The following is a 21,727-nucleotide window of genomic DNA, read 5'->3' as shown; positions in this document are numbered from 1 at the left end:
TAGATCCTAACCAAATACCATTCCATTTTTCTCTTCCTTTTTGCTTAGATATATTTTAACATTATAAATCATTAGTTATTGTAAACATTTAAAAAATATTTTAACTATTACTCCCAATATAATCACCTTCATTACTTTACTATTAATCCTAACACAATCATTTCATTTTTACTGTTCCCAACATAATCATTTTTATTTTTTGGCTGTTAATTCCAACATAATTTTATTTTACTGTTGAACTCAGCATTATCGTCTTTATTTCTGTTGTTAAATCCAATTTATACATTTCATTTTTACTGTTAATCTCAACATACTCGTCCCTATTTTTGCTGTCCTACCCAGCATAATAATTTTTATTTTTGGCTGTTAATCCCAGCAGAGTCATTTGATTTTTACTATTAAACCTAACATCTTTCTCTTTGTCTTTGTTGTTAAACCCAACATAATCATTTCATTTTGCTGTTACTCCCAGCAAAATCCTCATTATTTTGTTGTCCTACCCAACATAATCATTTTTGTTTCTTGGCTGTTAAACACAGCATAATCATAGTTAGCTTGGTTATTAATCCCAGCATCCTCCTCTTTTTTGTTGTTTCCATCCATCTACATTGCTTATTTCAGTTAATCATATTTATCATTATCCTTTTTTATGACAATTTAACATTGAGACATGGTTCTTGCTTAAAACGTAACTTTGTATATATTTAAAAATCTCTTTTAACATGCTTAATTTCTCTTATATTCTAATTTCCATCAATATTTCAATTTTATATATCTAGATATTTTATACATAGGTGGTAGTAATAATAAAAAGGAGGTTCTTATAAGATAATTATGGACGTATAAGAATATGAGAAGAATATGACAGATATATAAAAGGGAGGGTTTTTTGTGGAAATGAGGAGGAAAAGACTGTGGGGTCCTTGGAGCTCTCTGAGCTAGGTGGTTTTCTTGCAGACATTTCAGGACCTAACTAGGGAACATCATCACTGTTAGAAGGGAGAAGGGGTGTGGAAACGAGGAGGAGGAGGAAGAGGAGGAGGAAGAAGAGGTGGTGGTGGAAGAAGGACTGTGGGATCCTTGGTGCTCTCATGACCCAACTAGGGAACGCCATCAGTGCCCCACCCCACTCTCCGTTCACATGGGCACTTCTCAGGTCAGTCTCGTTGCCCCCCCCAAAGACACCCCTTCCCCTGTCCCGCAAACAGGGCCACGTGTCGGTTTCTTTGGCAAAGAAGGCTAAGCGAGTCCAAGTGAGCAGATTGGGCAAGCGGAGGTCTCAGAGCAAGGCAGAAATTCAACTGAAAGAGTTCAAGATCGGAGAGAGGATCCCTGCCCAACCCTGACAAGACCCTCACCCCACGTTAGGCTGCATTCACACGTGTAGACACCCGGGTCAGGTTGCATTCACACATGTACTCAACTGATGCCCCATTTGCACGAGTGCACACCCAGGTTGCATTCACACGTGTGGATCCAGCTCAGGCCCTATTCCCACATGCACACACCAGGTGAGGGTCCATTCGCACGGGTGCAGCAAACCAAAACTCCATTCACACATGTGCACAACCAGGTCTGGCTCCATTCACATGTGGAACCTCTGAACTGGTGCTGGGTGGTGGGAATCTGACGTCCGGAGGCCGACAAGCCACGTACTGAAGACCAGATGGGGGCAATCCCGCAAAAATAACACATCTCTTGTCGCTTGTGAATGCTTCTGGTGGGAGGAGGCTTGGTGGGTGTCAGAGGGGCGGCGAGCGCTTCGCGGCTCCTTAGGGACTTCCCTTAAGCCTTCCATGCCTGAGGGCATTGCTGGCAGCCGGTTCAGGAGGTCCATGCTCTTCCTGCTGCTGTTCGGCCTCCTTGATACGCCTGCGAGCTCTGGGCGGAAAGCAGCCTGCGAGCAAGCCAGCAATCTGCTGGCTGCCTCTAATCTGCAGTTTACTCGTAAGCACCACTGGCCTTTCTCCCTGCCTCTCCCGGCCATTTGTGCTCACGAGTAAACTGCAGCTAGGAATCTCAAATACAGCCAGGAATGAACGTTTCTGTTGTAGCCACTGGCTGGAGCTAATAAACAGGCAGCCAAACTAAGTGCCTGAAGGACCCCATCCCGTCACTGGGAGTCGAGGTGACTTGGCGATTGGTGAGCGGCTAGGCTCGAGAGACGGAGTTCGCAGGGGGCTAATCTACCGCTGGCTACAACACAATTTTCGCTCTCATCCGTATTTGAGATTCCTAGCTAGGATTGACTTCGGCAGCTTCTCTCCCAGGGTGGATTTGATTTAAATCAAACTGATTTAAATCACGATTTAAATCACTAGTCAGTAAGGCTTGATTTAAATCATAGTTTTCTACATAAAGACTAATTCTTGCTGGTATAACTTTAATATGCAAGTAGATGAAGATTTTTAGAATAACAACTTTTCATATTAGTTTTTTTATTCCCCGTTTAATAGGTTAATCATTCATATTTGGACAACTTTTCTGTTGTACTTAGGAAAGAGAAAATAATCATTACCTTAATAATAACAATTTAAATAGATTTATTCAACTGAAACAATAACATTACAGCATGTTATTTGCTTAAACATCCATGTTTGTTAACTAATTTGGCTAAACAAAATATATATATTTTAAGAAACTTAAACTGTCAGACCAGCCTACACATGAAAAACTTAAAATTTTTCCTCTGTAGCTCACTCGTCATCTTCATCTTCTTTGTTCATAATCTGGAAAAGAAAAACAAGCTTTCCTGCTTTATCGGGTCCCAAACGATTTCTCAATTTAGAATGAATGAGTCCAAAGGAAGAGAATATTCTTTCAACGCCTGCAGAAGCAGCTACTGCTGTTAAAAGTGAAATCATTACTTGAACAGTCTCTAAATCCAAGTGCTTAAGTGACTTCCACCAGTTCACTGGTGTGACTTTCTTTAAAATATCTTCAGCAAACATATATTTCTTGAATGGTTCCCCCTTAGCTTTGAAGTTTATTATAGTTGGCATTACAGATGGATGATTGCTGGATACCCATGTCATAGCTAACTCCTCTTCCTCAGCACTTAAGTCTTGACCCTGATACTGGATATTGACAATATTTGCCAAAAAATGAGCTGGAGACAGTACTTGTCCTGTTCATTTTTTTTATGCTTGTAATTTAATTCTGTCCATGTGTAGTTCTGTTTTTAAGTGTTCACTCAGTTCCTTCCAAATTTCAACAGCATCAGCAATAAAACAGCTATTTTTCTGTATTTTGTTTAAAGCTTCAGAGATGGGTTTCAGGATGCTCAGCATATGTTCAACATTTCTCTTAAGCCCAATGTTGAGGATTTTGGCCGTGACAGTGCCATCTATTTTATCTCGATTTTCTTCACAAACTGTCATCAGAATAGGCCAGTTCTTGATATACTGCTCAAAACAGTTCACCACAGAGTTCCATCTAACATCTTGTGGGAACGTTAGCTTGGTTCCACCCATCCTTTTCAGAGCTGCTGCAGCAAAATGATTGTTACGGAAGTATTTAGCAATTTCAACAACATTAGTCTTTATTTCTGGAACACTTAAGTCTTTGGCTAAGAGGTGCAGCAAATGAGCACTGCAACCATATGTTATTAGCTTTGTATTCCCTTCCTGCTCTTCTAAATTTCTTCTCATCTTGGATACATTTGCAGCATTGTCTGTGACCAAACTGCGTACTAGACATTTGAATTTTTGTTCACGTTATTATAGCTTTTACTGCCACTTCTTGTAAGTATTCTGCTGTGTGTGCATTTCCTGACGTATCAATTGTTTGTGCAAGGAAGACTTTCCCTTCTTCTGTTGTTATACAAGCACATACAATAGGATCATTGTGGACATTACTCCACCCATCAATACTTAGGTTAACAATTCTACCCTCCAGAGCTGTTGCACATTGCTCCATTTCTCTGTCATACACTTTATCCAGCAGTTTCCCTGCATCTGCTCTGCTGGGTGGACTGTATCCTGGTCTCAGTGACTGAACCATATTAATGAAATGTGGGTTCTCAGTCAGACGGAAAGAAGAGTTCGTTGCATAAACAAACTGGGCAATTTTTTCATCAATTAACTCTTTTTCTAATCTGCTAGTTTTTATCACAAACTTATCTATGGTGGTTCCAGGAGGGAAGGGTTTTTTCTTTCTTTTAGGTGATAGTGATATGTGGCTGTGGGTGTCTGATGATGATGATGCTAATGAAGCACTATCCTGGATGGATAACTCTGAAACTGTAGAACAGGAGGATGGTGATCTTGAAGGTGGATAGTTTCCAGAATCCATGAATTCCCCTAAACAAAAAAGTCAATGCTGTTGTTATTTATACAATTTCTGCTTATTGTACACAGCACTGCCCCAAAAGGAATATTTGCTTTTCTTCATAACTGTACCAAATGACAGTAACATGCAGTAATAAGAAATATAATTTTGCTCAAACATGACAGTTCAAGGCAGTCTTTAGAAATATGATTCAATAAAAATGTTTACCAACCTGAAGATCCTGCCTGTTCAAATGTGTTTCTTTGGTCATCTTCATCACAGCACTTCTCATGATGTTGCCTCATTCGGGCCACCAGGCCTTGCATTTCTTTGTTGCAGTGTTTGCAGTTTGCACGCATGCCTGCCTTACCGATAGGTAAAGGAACTTCATTAAAACTGGGTCTGTTTTACGGCCTGCTGCCATTATAGGCTTTTTCCTCCAAGGAAAGAATGTGATAAACCTCAGGTCATACACACAAAAAGATCCAAAGACTTGTCTGTCTGTGGCTGTGCAGTATTGTGCTCAGAAAGTTTCACTTTCATTTTGTACTGCTTGTCTGCTTGCCCCTTCCTCCTCACACTTAGTTTCACTTTCTTCTTGTGCAGATCTATTCCACTCCAAACAATCAGAAAAATATTGTTTCTATTCTATTCACTGAACTTCTTGAAACTTAGCACTGAAGGGGTTGATTCTGTATTCATAGGTTTGTAGAACAATAGGATTAAGGTCTTTTTCTCAACTTTGTTCATGTTATAACATTTTTGCTGTGAAGAAGAGGCATGTGATCTCTGCTGAGTCAAATTCAGTTTTGAGAACTGCAAAAGTAAACCAAGCATCTGTGATAATATCTTGTAGGCAGAGAAACTGCCCAATAATCTTACAAAAACCTCTGGAAGAGCATGACATTGTGAATGGATTAATGGAATTTATTTACCAAAAAAATTAAACATATACAGCCTTATTCTACATAATTAAAAAACTAAACTTTATTTCATGATGGAATAACCTTTGGATGGTAATATATTTTCCTCAAAAAGCATTTTATTTAAAAAAATCCGATTTAAATAAAAAAAATCCGATTTAAATAAAAAAAAACTGATTTTTTTGATTTTTTAAAAAAATCATTGATTTTTATCCACCCTGTTCTCTCTGCCAGAGTGCTTCCTGGATGCAGCTTACAGCTGAGCCCAAAGCAGGAGGTGGTGTGGGCTGCCTTGGTGCCACCAGCTTTGGGCTCTTAGTGGTCCGCAGAGGACGCACTCAAATTGGCGCCGAGACCAGGGCCCCAGGAGGGCGCAGGCAAAGACTTTTATGGCTTTCTTTCTGCCTTGCAGAAGCAGAGATGGGCAGGAGGCCTGACAGCACACAGCACCCCAGTGCAGCGCTCTCCCGAGGGCTGCCCGCCCACCACCCCCCTTTCACTAGTCCGGCCGGTGATCTCCCGCACGATTCCCTTGCAGGCCAGGCCGGCTTGGGGAAACACACAGGAAGGGCTCCACCTGACTTGGGATGGAAATACGGATAAACGCCCGCCGAAGCAACTGCCTTTTCCCTCCGACTTCTGTTTGCAGAGAGAAGGAAGAGGCAGAGGTGGCGGCAGCGGAAGGGGGCGATCGCTTCGCCACCGGCGTGGTTACCTGGCCTCCCTTCACCTGGCTCTCCTTTAGCGGCCCCAGTCCTAGCCCCGCTTCCTCCCCCCCCCGCCTCTTTCTTCGGGCTGCTTACCTTCCGTGGCGGCTGGTCCAGAGTCTGGAAGGCAAGCTGACCTGAGTTTTCGGTGGCGCCCCGCTTTGCGGCTGTGGCTGGCTGCTGAAAACTACCAGAAGTCGCAGAAAAAGCTGCCGCCATCACCATGTTCTTCGCACATGTGCATCCCAGTAAACTTGCAAGGCAATAGTATGCACGTGCGTGAAGAACATGGCTAGCCATCGCTACCGGTTAGGCGACCTTGGCCAAATTTCTGCCAACAGTCCACGCAAACTGGTTCGAACCGCCTGAATACCACCTCTGATGTACACCCATGTCAGGCTCCATTCACACGTGTACACAAACCCATATCAGTCTCCATTCACACACATACAGTCAGGTCCATAAATATTGGGACATCGACACAATTCTAACATCTTTGGCTCTATACACCACCACAATGGAGTTGGAATGAAACAAACACAATGTGCGTTAACTGCAGACTGTCAGCTTTAATTTGAGGGTTTGTACATCCAACTCAGGTGAACGGTGTAGGACTTACAGCAGTTTGTATATGTGCCTCCCACTTGTTAAGGGACCAAAAGTAATGGGACAATTGGCTTCTCAGCTGTTCCATGGCCAGGTGTGTGATATTCCCTCATTACCCCAATTACAATGTGCAGATAAAAGGCCCAGAGTTCATTTCAAGTGTGCTATTTGCATTTGGAATCTGTTGCTGTCAACTCTCAAGATGAGATCCAAAGAGCTGTCACTATCAGTGAAGCAAGCCACCATTAGGCTGAAGAAACAAAACAAACCCATCAGAGAGATAGCAAGAACATTAGGCATGGCCAAAACAACTGTTTGAAACATTCTCAAAAAGAAGGAATGCACCGGTGAGCTCAGCAACACCAAAAGACCTGGGAGACCATGGAAAACAAGTGTGGTGGATGACCGAAGAATTCTTTCCCTGGTGAAGAAAACACCCTTCACAACAGTTGGCCAGATCAAGAACACTCTCCAGGAGGTAGGTGTACGTGTGTCAAAGTCAACAGTCAAGAGAAGACTTCACCAGAGTGAATACAGAGGGTTCACCACAAGATGTAAACCATTGGTGAGCCTCAAAAACAGGAAGGCCAGATTAGAGTTTGCCAAACAACATCTAACAAAGCCTTCACAGTTCTGGAACAAGATCCTATGGACAGATGAGACCAAGATCAACTTGTACCAGAGTGATGGGAAGAGAAGAGTATGGAGAAGGAAAGGAACTGCTCATGATTCTAAGCATACCATCTCATCAGTGAAGCATGGTGGTGGTAGTGTCACGGCGTGGGCATGTATGGCTGCCAATGGAACTGGTTCTCTTGTATTTATTGATGATGTGACTGCTGATAAAAGCAGCAGGATGAATTCTGAAGTGTTTTGGGCAATATTATCTGCTCACATTCAGCCAAATGCTGCAGAACTCATTGGACGGCGCTTCACAGTGAAGATGGACAATGACCCAAAGCATACTGCAAAAGCAACCAAAGAGTTTTTGAAGGGACAGAAGTGGAATGTTATGCAATGGCCAAGTCAATCACCTGATCTGAATCCCATTGAGCATGCATTTCACTTGCTGAAGACAAAACTGAAGGGAAAATGCCCCAAGAACAAGCAGGAACTGAAGACAGTTGCAGTAGAGGCCTGGCAGAGCATCACCAGGGATGAAACCCAGCGTCTGGTGATGTCTATGCGTTCCAGACTTCAGGCTGTGATTGACTGCAAAGGATTTGCAACCAAGTATTAAGAAGAGCCTTGATAGTACAAGGGTTTAGTGCACCCTGTTATTAACACAGCTGCCTGCAATTTCTGCTGGTTCGAATCTCTCCAAGGCTCAAGGTTGACTCAGCCTTCCATCCTTTCTAAGGTAGGTGAAATGAGGACCCAGTTTGTGGGGGCAATAAGCTGACTTTGTATAAAATATATACAAAAGAATGAAGGCTATTGCTTAACGCATTGTAAGCCGCCCTGAGTCTCCGGAGAAGGGCGGCATATAAATCAAATTTAAAAAAAAATAAAAAGGGAAAGTTTGATTTATGATTATTATTCTGTCCCATTACTTTTGGTCCCTTAACAAGTGGGAGGCACATATGCAAACTGTTGTAAGTCGTACACCGTTCACCTGAGTTGGATGTACATACCCTCAAATTAAAGCTGACAGTCTGCAGTTAACGCACATTGTGTTTGTTTCATTCCAACTCCATTGTGGTGGTGTATAGAGCCAAAGATGTTAGAATTGTGTCGATGTCCCAATATTTATGGACCTGACTGTACATCTATCTATATCAGTCTCCATTCACAAGTGTACACCCAGAAGTCAGGCTCCATTCACATGTCTACACATCCATATCAGGCCATTCACATGTGTACACACCGATCTCAGGCTCCATTCACACTTGTACACACCCATGTCAAGCTCCATTGACACATGTACACACAGATCAGGCTCCATCTACACGTTACATCCCCATTCACATGTGTACATCCATCTCAGACTCCATTTGCACACACAAATCTGCATCAGGCTCCATTCACAAGGGTACAGTACATCCATATCAGGCTCCATTCACATGGGTATAGTACATCCATATCAGGCTCCATTCACATGGGTATAGTACATCCATATCAGGCTCCATTCACACATGTACAGCCAGAAGTCAAGCTCCGTCCACACGTTACACCACCATTCACACATATATATCCATCTCAGGGTCCATTCACACGTGTTACACCCCGAGGCCCGGGGAACACGTTACGTGTACACCCAGAAGTCAGGCTCCATTCACACGTCTACATACCCATCTCGGTCTCCATTCACACGTATCCACACCCAGGTCAGGTTCCATTCGTACATGGCTCCATCCACACCTGTACACACACCAACGAAGTTCCATTCACACCTGTACACCCCCATGTCACACATGTACATCCAGCTCCATGTGCACGTGTAGAACCCCATTCACATGCATACACTCATGTCAGGCTCCATTCACAGGGTGGATTTGATTTAAATCAAGTCGAGTTAAATCAACTCGATTTAAATCATAATTTTTAAAGAGCAACTGTCATCTCTGACCCGCTGTTGACTCAACTACAGTCCCAATATTGCAGAATATACAGCCTCATGCTACATAACTAAGCTCCATTTCATGCTGAATAAATTAAATTCTTAATGTATCTTAAATAAAAAACTATCTTTAGATAGATTTTTACTCCAAAAGCATTTTATTAAAAAAAAATTTAAAAAATCGATTTTTACCCACCCTGTCATTCGTATATGTACATCCAGGTCAGGCTCCATTCACACACATACATCTATATCGGTGTACACAAACCCAAATCGGGCTCCATTGACAGGTGTACACCCATCTCAGTCTCCATTCACACGTGTCTCCATCTATACGTGTACACGAACCCAGCTCAGGCTCCATCCACACGTGTTAGACCCCACTCCAGGCCCGTGGAAACACCCCCTCCCCTCACAGGACCAGCCCTGAGGAGACACTCACCCCACCCTGGCGGTGCGTCGGGGCCCGGGGCCCGGCTCGGGGCCTTCGCTGTCTGAGGAAGAGGACGACGAGGAGGAGGAATAGTTCCCGAACGAGGAGCCGGACGAAGAAGAGGCCGAGGACGTCGAGGAAGAAGACGAAGAAGAGGCGTCCGAGGCGCTCTCCGTGGCGTCCGAGTCGCAGCCCCGCTGGGCCGCCCGGAGCCGGGCTTGAGCCTCGGCCGCCAGCCGCCTCAGCTCGGCCCCGCCGCCGCTCCGACCAGGCCGCGTCCGGCTTCTGCCCACCAAGCCGTTCAGCTGCTGCCGGACATGCCGTTCCACCTGCCGGCCTTGCAGAGCCCGGAGCCGACGGCAAAGGCTCCGAGCCCGGGTCCAAAGGACGGCTTGGCGGGCTCGGGAAGAAGCCCGGCGACGACGAAGAGTCGCCTCAGCGGCCGCCATTACTAACACCAACAAAAAAAGAAATTTACCTCAGGGCAGGCCGGGGGTCTCCATTGCTAGCGCGCACGCGGGACAATGGCAGGCAGGCCCCGCGGCCGACCACGCATGCGCCGCGGGGCCGAAAGGCGCCAGCACTACCCCGAGTTCGGACGACGAGAAAAAAGAAACGCCCCGCCGCCGCAGGAAAAAAGAAGACCCCGCCCTGCCCGTCCGCGAGGGGAACTTTAAGTAGGCCGGGCGCAGTTGGTGCCTTCGTTGGCTAAAGTTGCGCATGTGCAGAGGAAGGTGCCCGGAGTTTCTTAAGAAACCCTCGAAAGGCCAGGCTGGGATAGACGCTTTCGTTCGCACTTTTGCTCATGTGCAGTCGGAGGTGCCCATTTCTTAAGCCCTCTGACGGCCGGGCGGAGTCGGCGCGTTCGTTGGGCAGACTGCACATGTGCGGAGGGAATGCCGAGTTTCTTAACGCGGCCTTCGTTCGCATTTTGCGCATGTGCGGCGGGAGGTGCCCGGAGTTTCTTTTAGAAATCACTCAGACGGCCGGGCGGGGTTGCCGGCTTCGTTCGCACTTTTCCTCATGTGCGGCTAAAAATGCCTGGAGGTCTTTTTTTTTTTTTGTGGAAGCTGCCAAGGTTTAGGAACGCAGGTAGTCCTCGACTTACGACAATTCACCCCCCCCCCAACCAGGGGTGAAATCCAGCAGGTTCTGACAGGTTCTGGAGAACCCGTAGTGGAAATTTTCGGCAGTTTGGAGAATCGGTAGTGGAAATTTTGAGCAGTTCGGAGAACCGGCAAATACCACCTCTGGCTGACACCAGGGTGGGGTGGGAATGGACATTTTGCAATATCCTTCCCCCAAGAGTGTGGTGGGAATGGACATTTTGCAGTATCCTTCCCTTGCCACACCCACCAAGCCACATCACGACCACCAAGCTACACCCACAGAACCGGTAGTTAAAAAATTTGGACTTCACCACTGCCCCCCACTACATGATGTCCTCAACGTACAACCGCAACTGAGCCCGAAATTGACGTTGTAAAGTGAAAACATTGGCTAAGGGACGTTGTCCCATGTTACAACCTCTCTTCCCGCAGTCCTTAAGTGAATCATTGCAGGGGTTAAAATGAGGCACATGGTCGTTAAGTGAATCCGGCTTCCCCCGTGGACTTGGCTTGTCAGAAGGTCGCCCAAGGATATCACGTGATCCCCAGAACGCTGCGACCGTCATAAATGTGAGTCTGTTGTGGCCCGCCAGCAGCCTGCGTGGATTGTGGCTGATCCTGACGAGGCTGGTGTGGTGTCGCGCCAGCAGCCTGTGCAGCCGGCGCTCGAGTCGGACAGCGAGGAGGCTGGAGAAGATGTGCCAGAGGCAGAGATTCAGCCAGGGCCTTCAGATCCTCCAGAGGCTCCTTCAAGTGAAGAGAGTGAAGTGGAGGAGCCTCTTCTCAATGCACGAGCACGCAGAGCTGCCAAAAGGCAGGAGTGGTTACTCAGGAGGAAGTCTCCTCGAGAGTAAGGCTTGGGGCTAATTGGCCACTCCCTTAGCCTATTTAAGTTTGCACACAGCTGGCAAACGTTGCAAGAAACAACGTGTGTTCGTCCGGTCGTCCGTTGAGCATTTGAGAGTGAATTTTCCTTGCAAACCTGGTTTCTGGGCTAATTGCCAACTCTTGTAAGCCTTTATCTAATCTTTGGAATTTCTGGCAGGCTGTTAAGGACATTTTTAGTAATAGCCTTCATTTGAAAAAGACTGTGTTTGTAGTAAATAGAGTTGTTCAGAGTTTTGTGTGTGCTACATTTCTTGGGTTCCATAGCTGGGGCAGAACAGTCAGTCACCGAGCGTCTGAATTTGGATCGTGGGACCACGGAGATGCCGGGACAGTCGTAAGTGAGAAAAACGGTCCTTTTCGGTCGAGGAGTACCTATGCAGGTAGTTCATTTAGTGACCGTTCCAAGTTACGATGGCACATGAAAAAAGGGACTTAGGACCATTTTTCACATGACCATTGTGGTCACATGATCAGAATTCAGACGTTTGGCAACTGACTCACATTTGTGACGGTTGCATCGTCCGAGGGTCGCATGACCCCCTTGGGTGACCTTCTGATAAACAGGCACCCGAATTCACTTAATGACCATCTTCATCCCGGAACTGCCAGGATTCACTTAATGACGATGGCGAGAAAGTTTGTCACCCGGGCAGCCTGTATTTTAACAAACGTCTCCCTTAGCAGCGGAAATTTTTCCAGTTGTAAGCCGAGGACTCCCTGTGGATGTGATGACAATTGAAATTCAGATGTTTGGCAACTGATTCGAAATGGCAGGTCAGATTCGAAATAGCAGGTCGTCCTCGAGTTACAATGGTTCGTTTTGCGACTGTTCCAAGTGACGGCAACCCTGAAAAAAAGGGACTTGGGACTGTTTTTTGCACTTATGACCATTGCAGCAAAGTCAACAGGGGACACCGAATTCACTTAACAACCGTGTGAGACTAACTTAACAGATTCAGGGATTCCCTTAACCACTAGGGCCAGAAGGGGCGTAAAATGAGGCGCCAGTGGAGTGAATAAATGTCTCGCTTAGCAACAGAAACATTGAGGTCGTACGTCAAAGTCAGGATCAGCTGCCCTACACCGAATGGCGCTGCGCCCACGATCCCCCGTGGAAAGACGGTGGAGGGATCCCAGAATTGAAAGGGAAATTCAACAGGTGTGGTGGGGCAGTTTTGTGTTACTTCCTTATCCAAGGTGCAAGGACAGAGTAGGCGAAAGCCAGCTCGAAAAGGGGAAATGCAAGATGGACCTTGAAGTCCTAGCGGACAATCCCTTAAATCTGAGTGCGGCAGCAGCCGAAAAAGCTAATTCCATCCTCAGTAGTCTAAACAGAGGCATAGAGTAGAATAAAAATCATGGGAAGGTTTAGCACCGCTTTATAAAGCCTTAGCACAGCCACACCGGGAATACCACATCCCGTTGTGGTCGCCATGTTACAAAAAAGTTGTTGAGACTGGAAAAAGTGCAAAGAGCAACTAAGAGGATTAAAGGCCTGGAGACTAAAACATACGAAGAACAGTTCCAGGAATTGAGTATGGCCAATCTAGAGAAAAGAAGTAGTGGGGGGGAAATGACAGCAGCATTCCAATATTTGGGGGCTGCCCCAAAGAGGGGGTTCATTTATTGTCCAAAATACCAGAAGGCAGGGCAAGAAACAACAAATGGAAACTAATCGAGGAGAGAAACAACCTGGAATGAAGGAGAAACTTCCTAACAGGGAGGAACTGCTTGCCACTAGAAGTTTTGGGTGCTCCCACACTGGAGGTTTATAAGACGAGACTGGACAGCCAGTTGTCTGAAATGGTCTAGGGCAGGGGTGTCAAACTCAAGGCCCGGGGGCCAGATCTGGCCGGCAGGGCGCTTAGATCTGGCCCATGGGGCTACCCTGGAAACAGCGAAGGAGCAGCCCGCAGTACCTCTGCCAGCATAAACTGTGTGCGGCCCTCCCGAGCTCTGTTTTCGCTGGCAGAGGGTTGCAGGAAGCCGTCGCAGCCTAAAACGGAACTCGGGAGCCTGTTTTCACTGGCAGAGCACTCAGGCCACCACAGGCGCCCCCAACACAAGTGATGTCAAGCTGGCCATGCCCCCCCCTGGCCACGCCCCCCCGGCCCCCCAATGGTCAAACACAACCCTCATGCGGCCCTCAATGAAATCGAGTTTGACACCCCTGGTCTAGGGTCTCCTGCTTGAGCAGGGAGTTGGACTAGAAGACCTCCAAGGTCCCTTCCAGCTCTCTTCTGATTATTAAGAGTACCATCTTCGGGGCAGAAAGTGGAATTAGTGGCTTTGTTAGACTACTTGTATACCCAATGTCTTATAAGCCCCACCATTGTGGAGGGGCTCAGCACCTAACTCCAGAGAAGAAAATTGCCAGTGGCATTCACACAGTGACGAGGGCTCCTCGGAGGGAGGGGCCCACTAGATTTGTAACCGAACGCGTAGAGAGGGGGTGACTTTGAGCCAGTCCCTCTCTCCCTCTGAACCCAACCCACCTCACAGGGTCATTGTGGTGCGGAAAATAGGAGGAGGAAGGGCTGTTGGAAATGTGGGTTGAGTTGAGTTGCTTTGGATGATTTGTAAAAATAAGAGGTGGGATTTGTATGCGTATATACGGTAGATATCAATTCAGATACATATACAGTATATAGATGATAAATGATATATTCATATAGAGATATAGAAGATACTGTATATTCATAGATTGACATGATAAATGATACAGATAGATGATAGATGATCTACACTGCTCAAAAAAATAAAGGGAACACAAAAATAAGACATCCTAGATCTGTATGAATGAAATATCCGTACTAAATACTTTGTTCATTACATAGTTGAATGTGCTGACAACAAAATCACACAACAATTATCAATGGAAATCAAATTTATCAACCCATGGAGGCCTGGATTTGGAGTTACACTCAAAATTAAAGTGGAAAAAAACACTACAGGCTGATCCAACTTTGATGTAATGTCCTTAAAACATGAGGCTCAGTAGTGTGTGTGGCCTCCACGTGCCTGTATGACCTCCCTAAAACGCCTGGGCATGCTCCTGATGAGGTGCTGGATGGTCTCCTGAGGGATCTCCTCCCACACCTGGACTAAAGCAACAGTGATTGATTGTCAATCAGTGTTGCTACCTAAGTGGACAGTTTGATTTCACAGAAGTGTGATTGACTTGGAGTTACATTGTGTTGTTTAAGTGTTCCCTTTATTTTTTTTGAGCAGTGTATTATACAGTAGATATACAGTACATAGATAATATACACTGTGTTAGGTTCAGCTTGTAGCTTACTCCTAACTTGTTGGTCAGGCAATATATCTGTTTCTTTAAGAAACAACTGAGCCACGTAATCAGGGTTTGCTGAACCCTGTAATTAGGCTACAGTGCATAAATAAGCAGCGTAGAGAAGCGTTCCTTGTTTCCTGATTGTTCCTGTTGCTTCCTGCGTCTTTCTGCTGATTGGTGTTAGACTGGATTGTTATATGGTACTGTATACCAAGAGTTACTAAAGTCTGTTTGCTTTGGTAAGGGAAGATACTTACTGGACTGATATTACTGTTGATGACCTTGGACTGTTTTACTTACACCGAGACTGCTTATTATCTTGTATATAAAGTATTTTTCTCACACGAGCTGCACGTTTATCTCCTTCCCTGTGTGTTTCTGCTCTGCTCGTTGCACAAGCAACAAATACTTTTTACACACACCCTAACATTGGTTATGGGCCCAGAACGTTCCAGGGCTCTTTAATTTGTTTTTGCGGAAGTGAGAAGTGCAGGCAGTGGGTGTAGTAGTCAAGATGATGGCTTTTGAGCAAGGTACAAGTTATTCTACCATAACCCGGTTGGATGGTACAAACTATGTTACCTGGTCCACAAAATGCTGTCTACTTTTGCGAAAAGAAGGACTGTGGGACATGGTTAATAATCCACCGGACATAACTGCATTGAATGCTGCTGACGAAGAAGATGCCAAAAAGATAGCGAAGTTTCACAGGGACAACGAGCGTGCTTTATGCATCATTGGCCTGACGCTGGGAGACCAGCAACTTGTCCATTTCCGGGGCGAAGAGTCTGCTGCAAGGTGTTGGACAAAGCTAAAGAAGCTCTACGTTCGTGACTCTGTGGGTGTCCATATCTACCTGACACGGAAATTATTTCGCTTATATCTTCAGAAAGGAGGAGACATGATGGCTCACCTGGACTCCATGACAGGGCTTTTCCAGGAGCTACATGAGAAAGACCTTGTGTTTACTGAACTGCAGCAAGTTTATATTATTCTTTCATCGTTGGATGACAGTTATGACTCTTTTGTTTCATCATTAGAAGTATTGTCTAGAGATGAACTAACATTGGCCAGTATAACTGGTAGGTTACTGGATGAGGCCAAACGTAGGCAAGAACGAGACCAGTTAAGGATGCAACAGCAACCAAAAGTGGAAGCTGTATATGAGAATGTTAATATTGTTAAACGCTGTTATGCTTGTGGGGCTAAGGGGCACATTGCAAAATATTGTAAAAATAAGAAAGTGTCTGCTAGAAACTCTGCTAAACCCAGGAAAGGGTGTAATTTAGCAACCAGTTCATCTAATAATATAAAAGATGATTGGTGGGTGATTGATAGCGGTGCCTCTCAATCCATAACAAAAAACAGAAAACTGTTTCTAAACATGAAGAAAAGTACTAAAAAGGTCAAATTAGCTAATGGCTGGAATGTGACTGTAGCTGGGGAGGGACTTGTTCAATGTTCTATTAGTAAGCACCCTTTACCCATGCTTTATATCCCTAGTTTGAAATATAACCTTTTATCTGTAAAGTCATTACTACATTCTGGGTTTACAGTAACTTTTAAAAACAACAAATGTTTGCTGGAATGTGAAGGCACTGTAGTTACTGCAGAATTAGAAAACGACTTATTTGTCATTAGGGATAAGTCATTACTGTTAGTTCGGTCAAAAGCTAAATTTGGAAATGTAAAGCCGCATGATGAATGCGTACATTTACTACATAGAAGGCTTGGTCATCTGAATTTCAGGTTGTTGCATTCGACTGTTAAGCAGTCTAAAGGCATTAAGTTAAGGGCTTGCAGCAAATACCTGAACTGTAATACTTGTAACCAGCATAAAAGTAAAGTTACACCTGCAAACCGCTGCAATGGGTTTAAAACAACTAAACCTTTGGAGGTAGTCTTTTTAGACTTAATAGGGCCAAAGAAACCCAGTTTAGGGGGAGCATGCTATATTTTGAGTATAGTTGATCACTTTACCAGATATGGTTTTTGCTACCTTATGAAGTCCAAAAGTGATACGTTCCAATGTATCACAAACTGGCTTCGTTTTGTAGAAAGGAAGCAGAGGTTTAAGGTGAAATGCATTGTTACTGACAATGGAACTGAGTTTACTAACCATCAGTTGGCTAAGTTTTTGAAGGATGCTGGGATACAGCATAAACGTTCTGCCCCTTTTCGGCCGGAACATAATGCATATATAGAACGAAGAGGCCAGACCCTACAAGCTATGTCTAGGACTATGCTGGCTGATGCTTGTTTACCTGATAAATTGTGGGGAGAAGCAATACTATGTGCCAATCATATTTTAAATAATGTGGTGCACTCCTCTACAGGAAAAAATCCTTTTACTTTATGGCACGGGAGGAAGCCTGATTTAAGTTATATACATACTTTTGGTGCACCAGCCTGGGTGCATATACCGGTTAGTCAGAGAAGGAAGGACCAACAGAGAGCAAAGAAAATGATTTTTGTTGGTTATGAGGCTAACCATAGGTCCTATAGGTTCTGGGAAAAAGGAACAACAAAAGTTTTGTGTAGCGCTAGTGCTAAATTCCTAGAACATGAAGGCTGGGACAGGTTAGAAAAAGCAGACTATGGTTTTACAGATGTAGATGTTAAGGTAGACCATATTCCTGATGATAGTTCATCTGAGATGGATGATAAACCATCTATTAAGGTTGAAGAACAGGAACAGGAATCAGGGTTAGGGGAGGATGAACCCAATATACCTGATGTTAGTCCTGTTATGCCTAGACGATCTTCCAGGGACCGGCATCCACCAGATCGCTATAAAGCCACAGTGGTTTGCCAAGTAGATATCGAACCATCCAGTTATCATGATATAAAATTATATCCAGAAAAGGAGCAAAAAGCCTGGCAAGAGGCAATGGATAGAGAAATTGATTCATTGAAGAGGCTTGGCGTCTATGAAGTTGTAAGAATACCACCAAATGAGAAACTTATAGGCTGTAGGTGGGTCTACAAGGTAAAGAAAAGTGTAGATGGGGTAGTAACCCATAAAGCTCGGCTTGTTGCACAAGGGTTCTCACAGACAGATAGAGACTATGATGAGGTTTTTGCTCCAAGTTTACGAGCGAGCACTTTGAGAACGATGCTGGTTTGGGCAGCTAGAAATAAATGCTCTATTACTCATATAGATGTCGAGACAGCTTACTTGAACGCTCCGTTGAGGCATACAATATATATGAAGAAACCTCCTGGTTATGATACACAGGATAGCACTGAGTGTTGGAGGCTACAAAAAAGCCTATATGGTTTAAGGCAATCAGGTTACGAGTGGAACCAATGTATAGTGCAGGAATTACATAACATTGGGTTCTATGAGGGCGTAGCAGATAAATGTCTGTTTAAAAAAGAACAGGATGGATGTGTTTCATTCTTGTTACTCTTTACAGACGACATTGCCATAATTACCAGAACTGACGCTGAGGCCAGAGAGATTATCGGTCAGTTGCAAACAAAATTTAAACTTAGAAATCTAGGACATATACGGCATTATCTAGGGCTGGACATCCTGAAAACATCTAGAGGATTTAAAATTTCACAATCTAATAAAATCTGCAAATTGTTGAAAAAATATGGGATGGAATTATGTAAACCTGCCAAGACTCCTATGACACAAGAATTCCAGCAGGATAGTTTGCAGAGTCCACGGTTCAGTAAAGAACTGTATCAATCATTAATAGGCAGTTTGTCGTATTTGAGCAACTGGACACGGCCTGATATAGCTTTTAGTGTTAATCAACTAGCACAATATAGTTCAGAGCCTACTGATAGGCATTGGCAAGCTGCAAAACGTATTCTCGGATATCTTAAAAGAACGTTACATTTTGCTATGTATTTAGAACCAAATGCCAATATGGTGTTAAAGGCATATGCTGATGCCAGTTTTGCCAGAAAATCTACGTCTGGAATAGCAATCATGTTGGATAACTGCCTGATTGGATGGAGATCAATTCGCCAGAAACACATCAGTTTGTCTACCATGGAAGCGGAGTTTTCTTGTCTATCACTTACATGTACTGAACTGATTTATTATAAACAGTTGATGGAAGATATTGGATTCAAAATGGACTATCCTATTACGGTTTATGAAGATAACCAGGCAGCCATTACAATGGCAACGAATCTTGCTGTAAAGACAAGGACTAAATACACTGATATACGTTATCTGAATGTTCGGCAATGTGTTAAGGATAACATGATTACATTGGAATATTGCGCATCAGAGGACAATATTGCCGATAATTTTACCAAAGCGCAAGGTGCCATTAAACACACCAATTCTTGTGAAAGATTTGGATTAAGAATCTGAAATGTAACTGATACCACTATATAATGTATGATTTGGATGTGTATTTTTGTTTCTGTATCTATTGTGTATATTGTCTTGCCCAATGGGGAGAATGTTAGGTTCAGCTTGTAGCTTACTCCTAACTTGTTGGTCAGGCAATATATCTGTTTCTTTAAGAAACAACTGAGCCACGTAATCAGGGTTTGCTGAACCCTGTAATTAGGCTACAGTGCATAAATAAGCAGCGTAGAGAAGCGTTCCTTGTTTCCTGATTGTTCCTGCGTCTTTCTGCTGATTGGTGTTAGACTGGATTGTTATATGGTACTGTATACCACGAGCTGCACGTTTATCTCCTTCCCTGTGTGTTTCTGCTCTGCTCGTTGCACAAGCAACAAATACTTTTTACACACACCCTAACACACTGCTCAAAAAAATAAAGGGAACACTTAAACACAATGTAACTCCAACTCAATCACACTTCTGTGAAATCAAACTGTCCACTTAGGTAGCAACACTGATTGACAATCAATTTCACATGCTGTTGTGCAAATGGAATAGACAACAGGTAGAAAGCATAGGCAGTGAGCAAGACATCCCCAGTAAAGGAGTGGTTCTGCAGGTGGTGACCACCGACCACTTCTCAGTTCCTATGCTTTCTGGCTGATGGTTTGGTCACTTTTGAATGCTGGCAGTGCTGTCACTCTAGTGATAGCATGAGACGGAGTCTACAACCCACACAAGTGGCTCAGGTAGTGCAGCTCATCCAGGATGGCATATCAATGTGAGCTGTGGCAAGAAGTTTGCTGTGTCTGTCAGCGTAGTGTCCAGAGCATGGAGGCGCTACCAGGAGACAGGCCAGTACATCAGGAGACGTGGAGGAGGCCAACAACCCAGCATCAGGACCGCTACCTCTGCCTTTGTGCAAGGAGGGACAGGAGGAGCACTGCCAGAGCCCTGCAAAATGACCTCCAGCAGGCCACAAATGTGTATGTGGCTGCTCAAACGGTCAGAAACAGACTCCATGAGGGTGGTATGAGGGCCCGACGTCCACAGGTGGGGGTTGTGCTTATAGCCCAACACCGTGCAGGACGTTTGGCATTTGCCAGAGAACACCAAGATTGGCAATTTCGCCACTGGCGCCCTGTGCTCTTCACAGAGGAAAGCAGGTTCACACTGAGCACATGTGACAGGGTCTGGAGACGCCATGGAGAACTTTCTGCTGCCTGCAACATCCTCCAGCATGACCGGTTTGGCAGTGGGTCAGTAATGGTGTGGGGTGGCATTTCTTTGGGGGGCCGCACAGCCCTCCATGTGCTCGCCAGAGGTAGCCTGACTGCCATTAGGTACCGAGATGAGATCCTCAGACCCCTTGTGAGACCATATGCTTGTGCGGTTGGCCCTGGGTTCCTCCTAATGCACGACAATGCTAGACCTCATGTGGCTGGAGTTGTGTCAGCAGTTCCTGCAAGACGAAGGCATTGATGCCATGGACTGGCCCGCCTGTTCCCCAGACCTGAATCCAATTGAGCACATCTGGGACATCATGTCTTGCTCCATCCACCAACGCCACGTTGCACCACAGACTGTCCAGGAGTTGGGGGATGCTTTAGTCCAGGTGTGGGAGGAGATCCCTCAGACCACCATCCGCCACCTCATCAGGAGCATGCCCAGGCGTTGGAGGAAGGTCATACAGGCACGTGGAGGCCACACACACTACTGAGCCTCATTTTGACTTGTTTTAAGGACATTACATCAAAGTTGGATCAGCCTGTAGTGTTTTTATCCACTTTAATTTTGAGTGTAACTCCAAATCCAGACCTCCATGGGTTGATAAATTTGATTTCCATTGCTAATTGTTGTGTGATTTTGTTGTCAGCACATTCAACTATGTAATGAACAAAGTATTTAGTACGAATATTTCATTCATTCAGAACTAGGATGTCTTATTTTTGTGTTCCCTTTATTTTTTTGAGCAGTGTAGATCATATGTAGATGATATAGATTCACAGATATAGACAGATCAGATAGATACGATACAGACACACACACAAAATAAAAAAATATTTTGTCTCAAAGGCCAACAATCCTACAAGCTCCTTACCTTCATCTTCGCCTGCTCCTTGCTGGACTTGACCGAACTCTTCCAACAGATCATCCCACCTTCAACCTGGAAGGAGAGAATTCACAAATAAGGCCGGATTTCAAACCAAAATTCCCAGATAAAAAATATCTCGGGATCGAAATAACGCAGGCATCAATGTACGGAGGTATTTCTCCACGTTGGGCCCTTTCGGATGGGGTGGACTACAAATCCCAGAATCTCCCAAACCTGCGAATTCTGGCAGATTGAGTCCAACCGTCTGAAAGCAGCCAAAGCTGAGAAATACAGGTAGTCCTCAAGTTACAACAAAAACTGTGCTCCACGTTTCCGTTGCTAAGCAAAACATTTCTTCAGGGAAAGTGGTCCCATTTGATGCCCTTTCCTGCCGCCATTGTAAAGCGAATTCCCTGCACTTGTGAAATTAGGACCACAATTGTTAAGTGAATCGGGCTTCCTGCTTGTCAGAAGGTTGCAAAAGGGGATCAGCTGACCTCGGGAGGCTGCGATCATTGTAAATACAA

The 21,727-nt window shown here is 44.8% G+C and overlaps 1 protein-coding gene across 3 annotated transcripts in view; it reads right to left on the bottom strand.

Moving 5' to 3' along the window:
• Positions 1 to 10,077, bottom strand: part of LOC139317438 (KAT8 regulatory NSL complex subunit 1-like) — a 58,089-nt gene extending 48,012 nt beyond the window's left edge. For all 3 annotated transcript variants that reach the window (XM_070944497.1, XM_070944498.1, XM_070944499.1), the window contains exon 1: positions 9,508 to 10,077. In XM_070944497.1, the coding sequence (XP_070800598.1) occupies positions 9,508 to 9,947 (440 nt within the window). In that variant the 5' untranslated portion in view covers positions 9,948 to 10,077. The remainder of the gene's footprint in view (positions 1 to 9,507) is intronic.
• Positions 10,078 to 21,727: the final 11,650 nt, after the last annotated feature.

The sequence above is a fragment of the Pituophis catenifer genome, unplaced genomic scaffold (assembly GCF_029215685.1).
Source record: "Pituophis catenifer annectens isolate HBS135680 unplaced genomic scaffold, rPitCat1.0.hap2 SCAF_5, whole genome shotgun sequence".
NCBI classification, from domain to species: Eukaryota; Metazoa; Chordata; class Lepidosauria; order Squamata; family Colubridae; genus Pituophis; species Pituophis catenifer.
The sequence above is the reverse complement of the archived record's forward strand: the minus strand, read 5'-3'. Positions and strand labels throughout refer to the sequence as shown.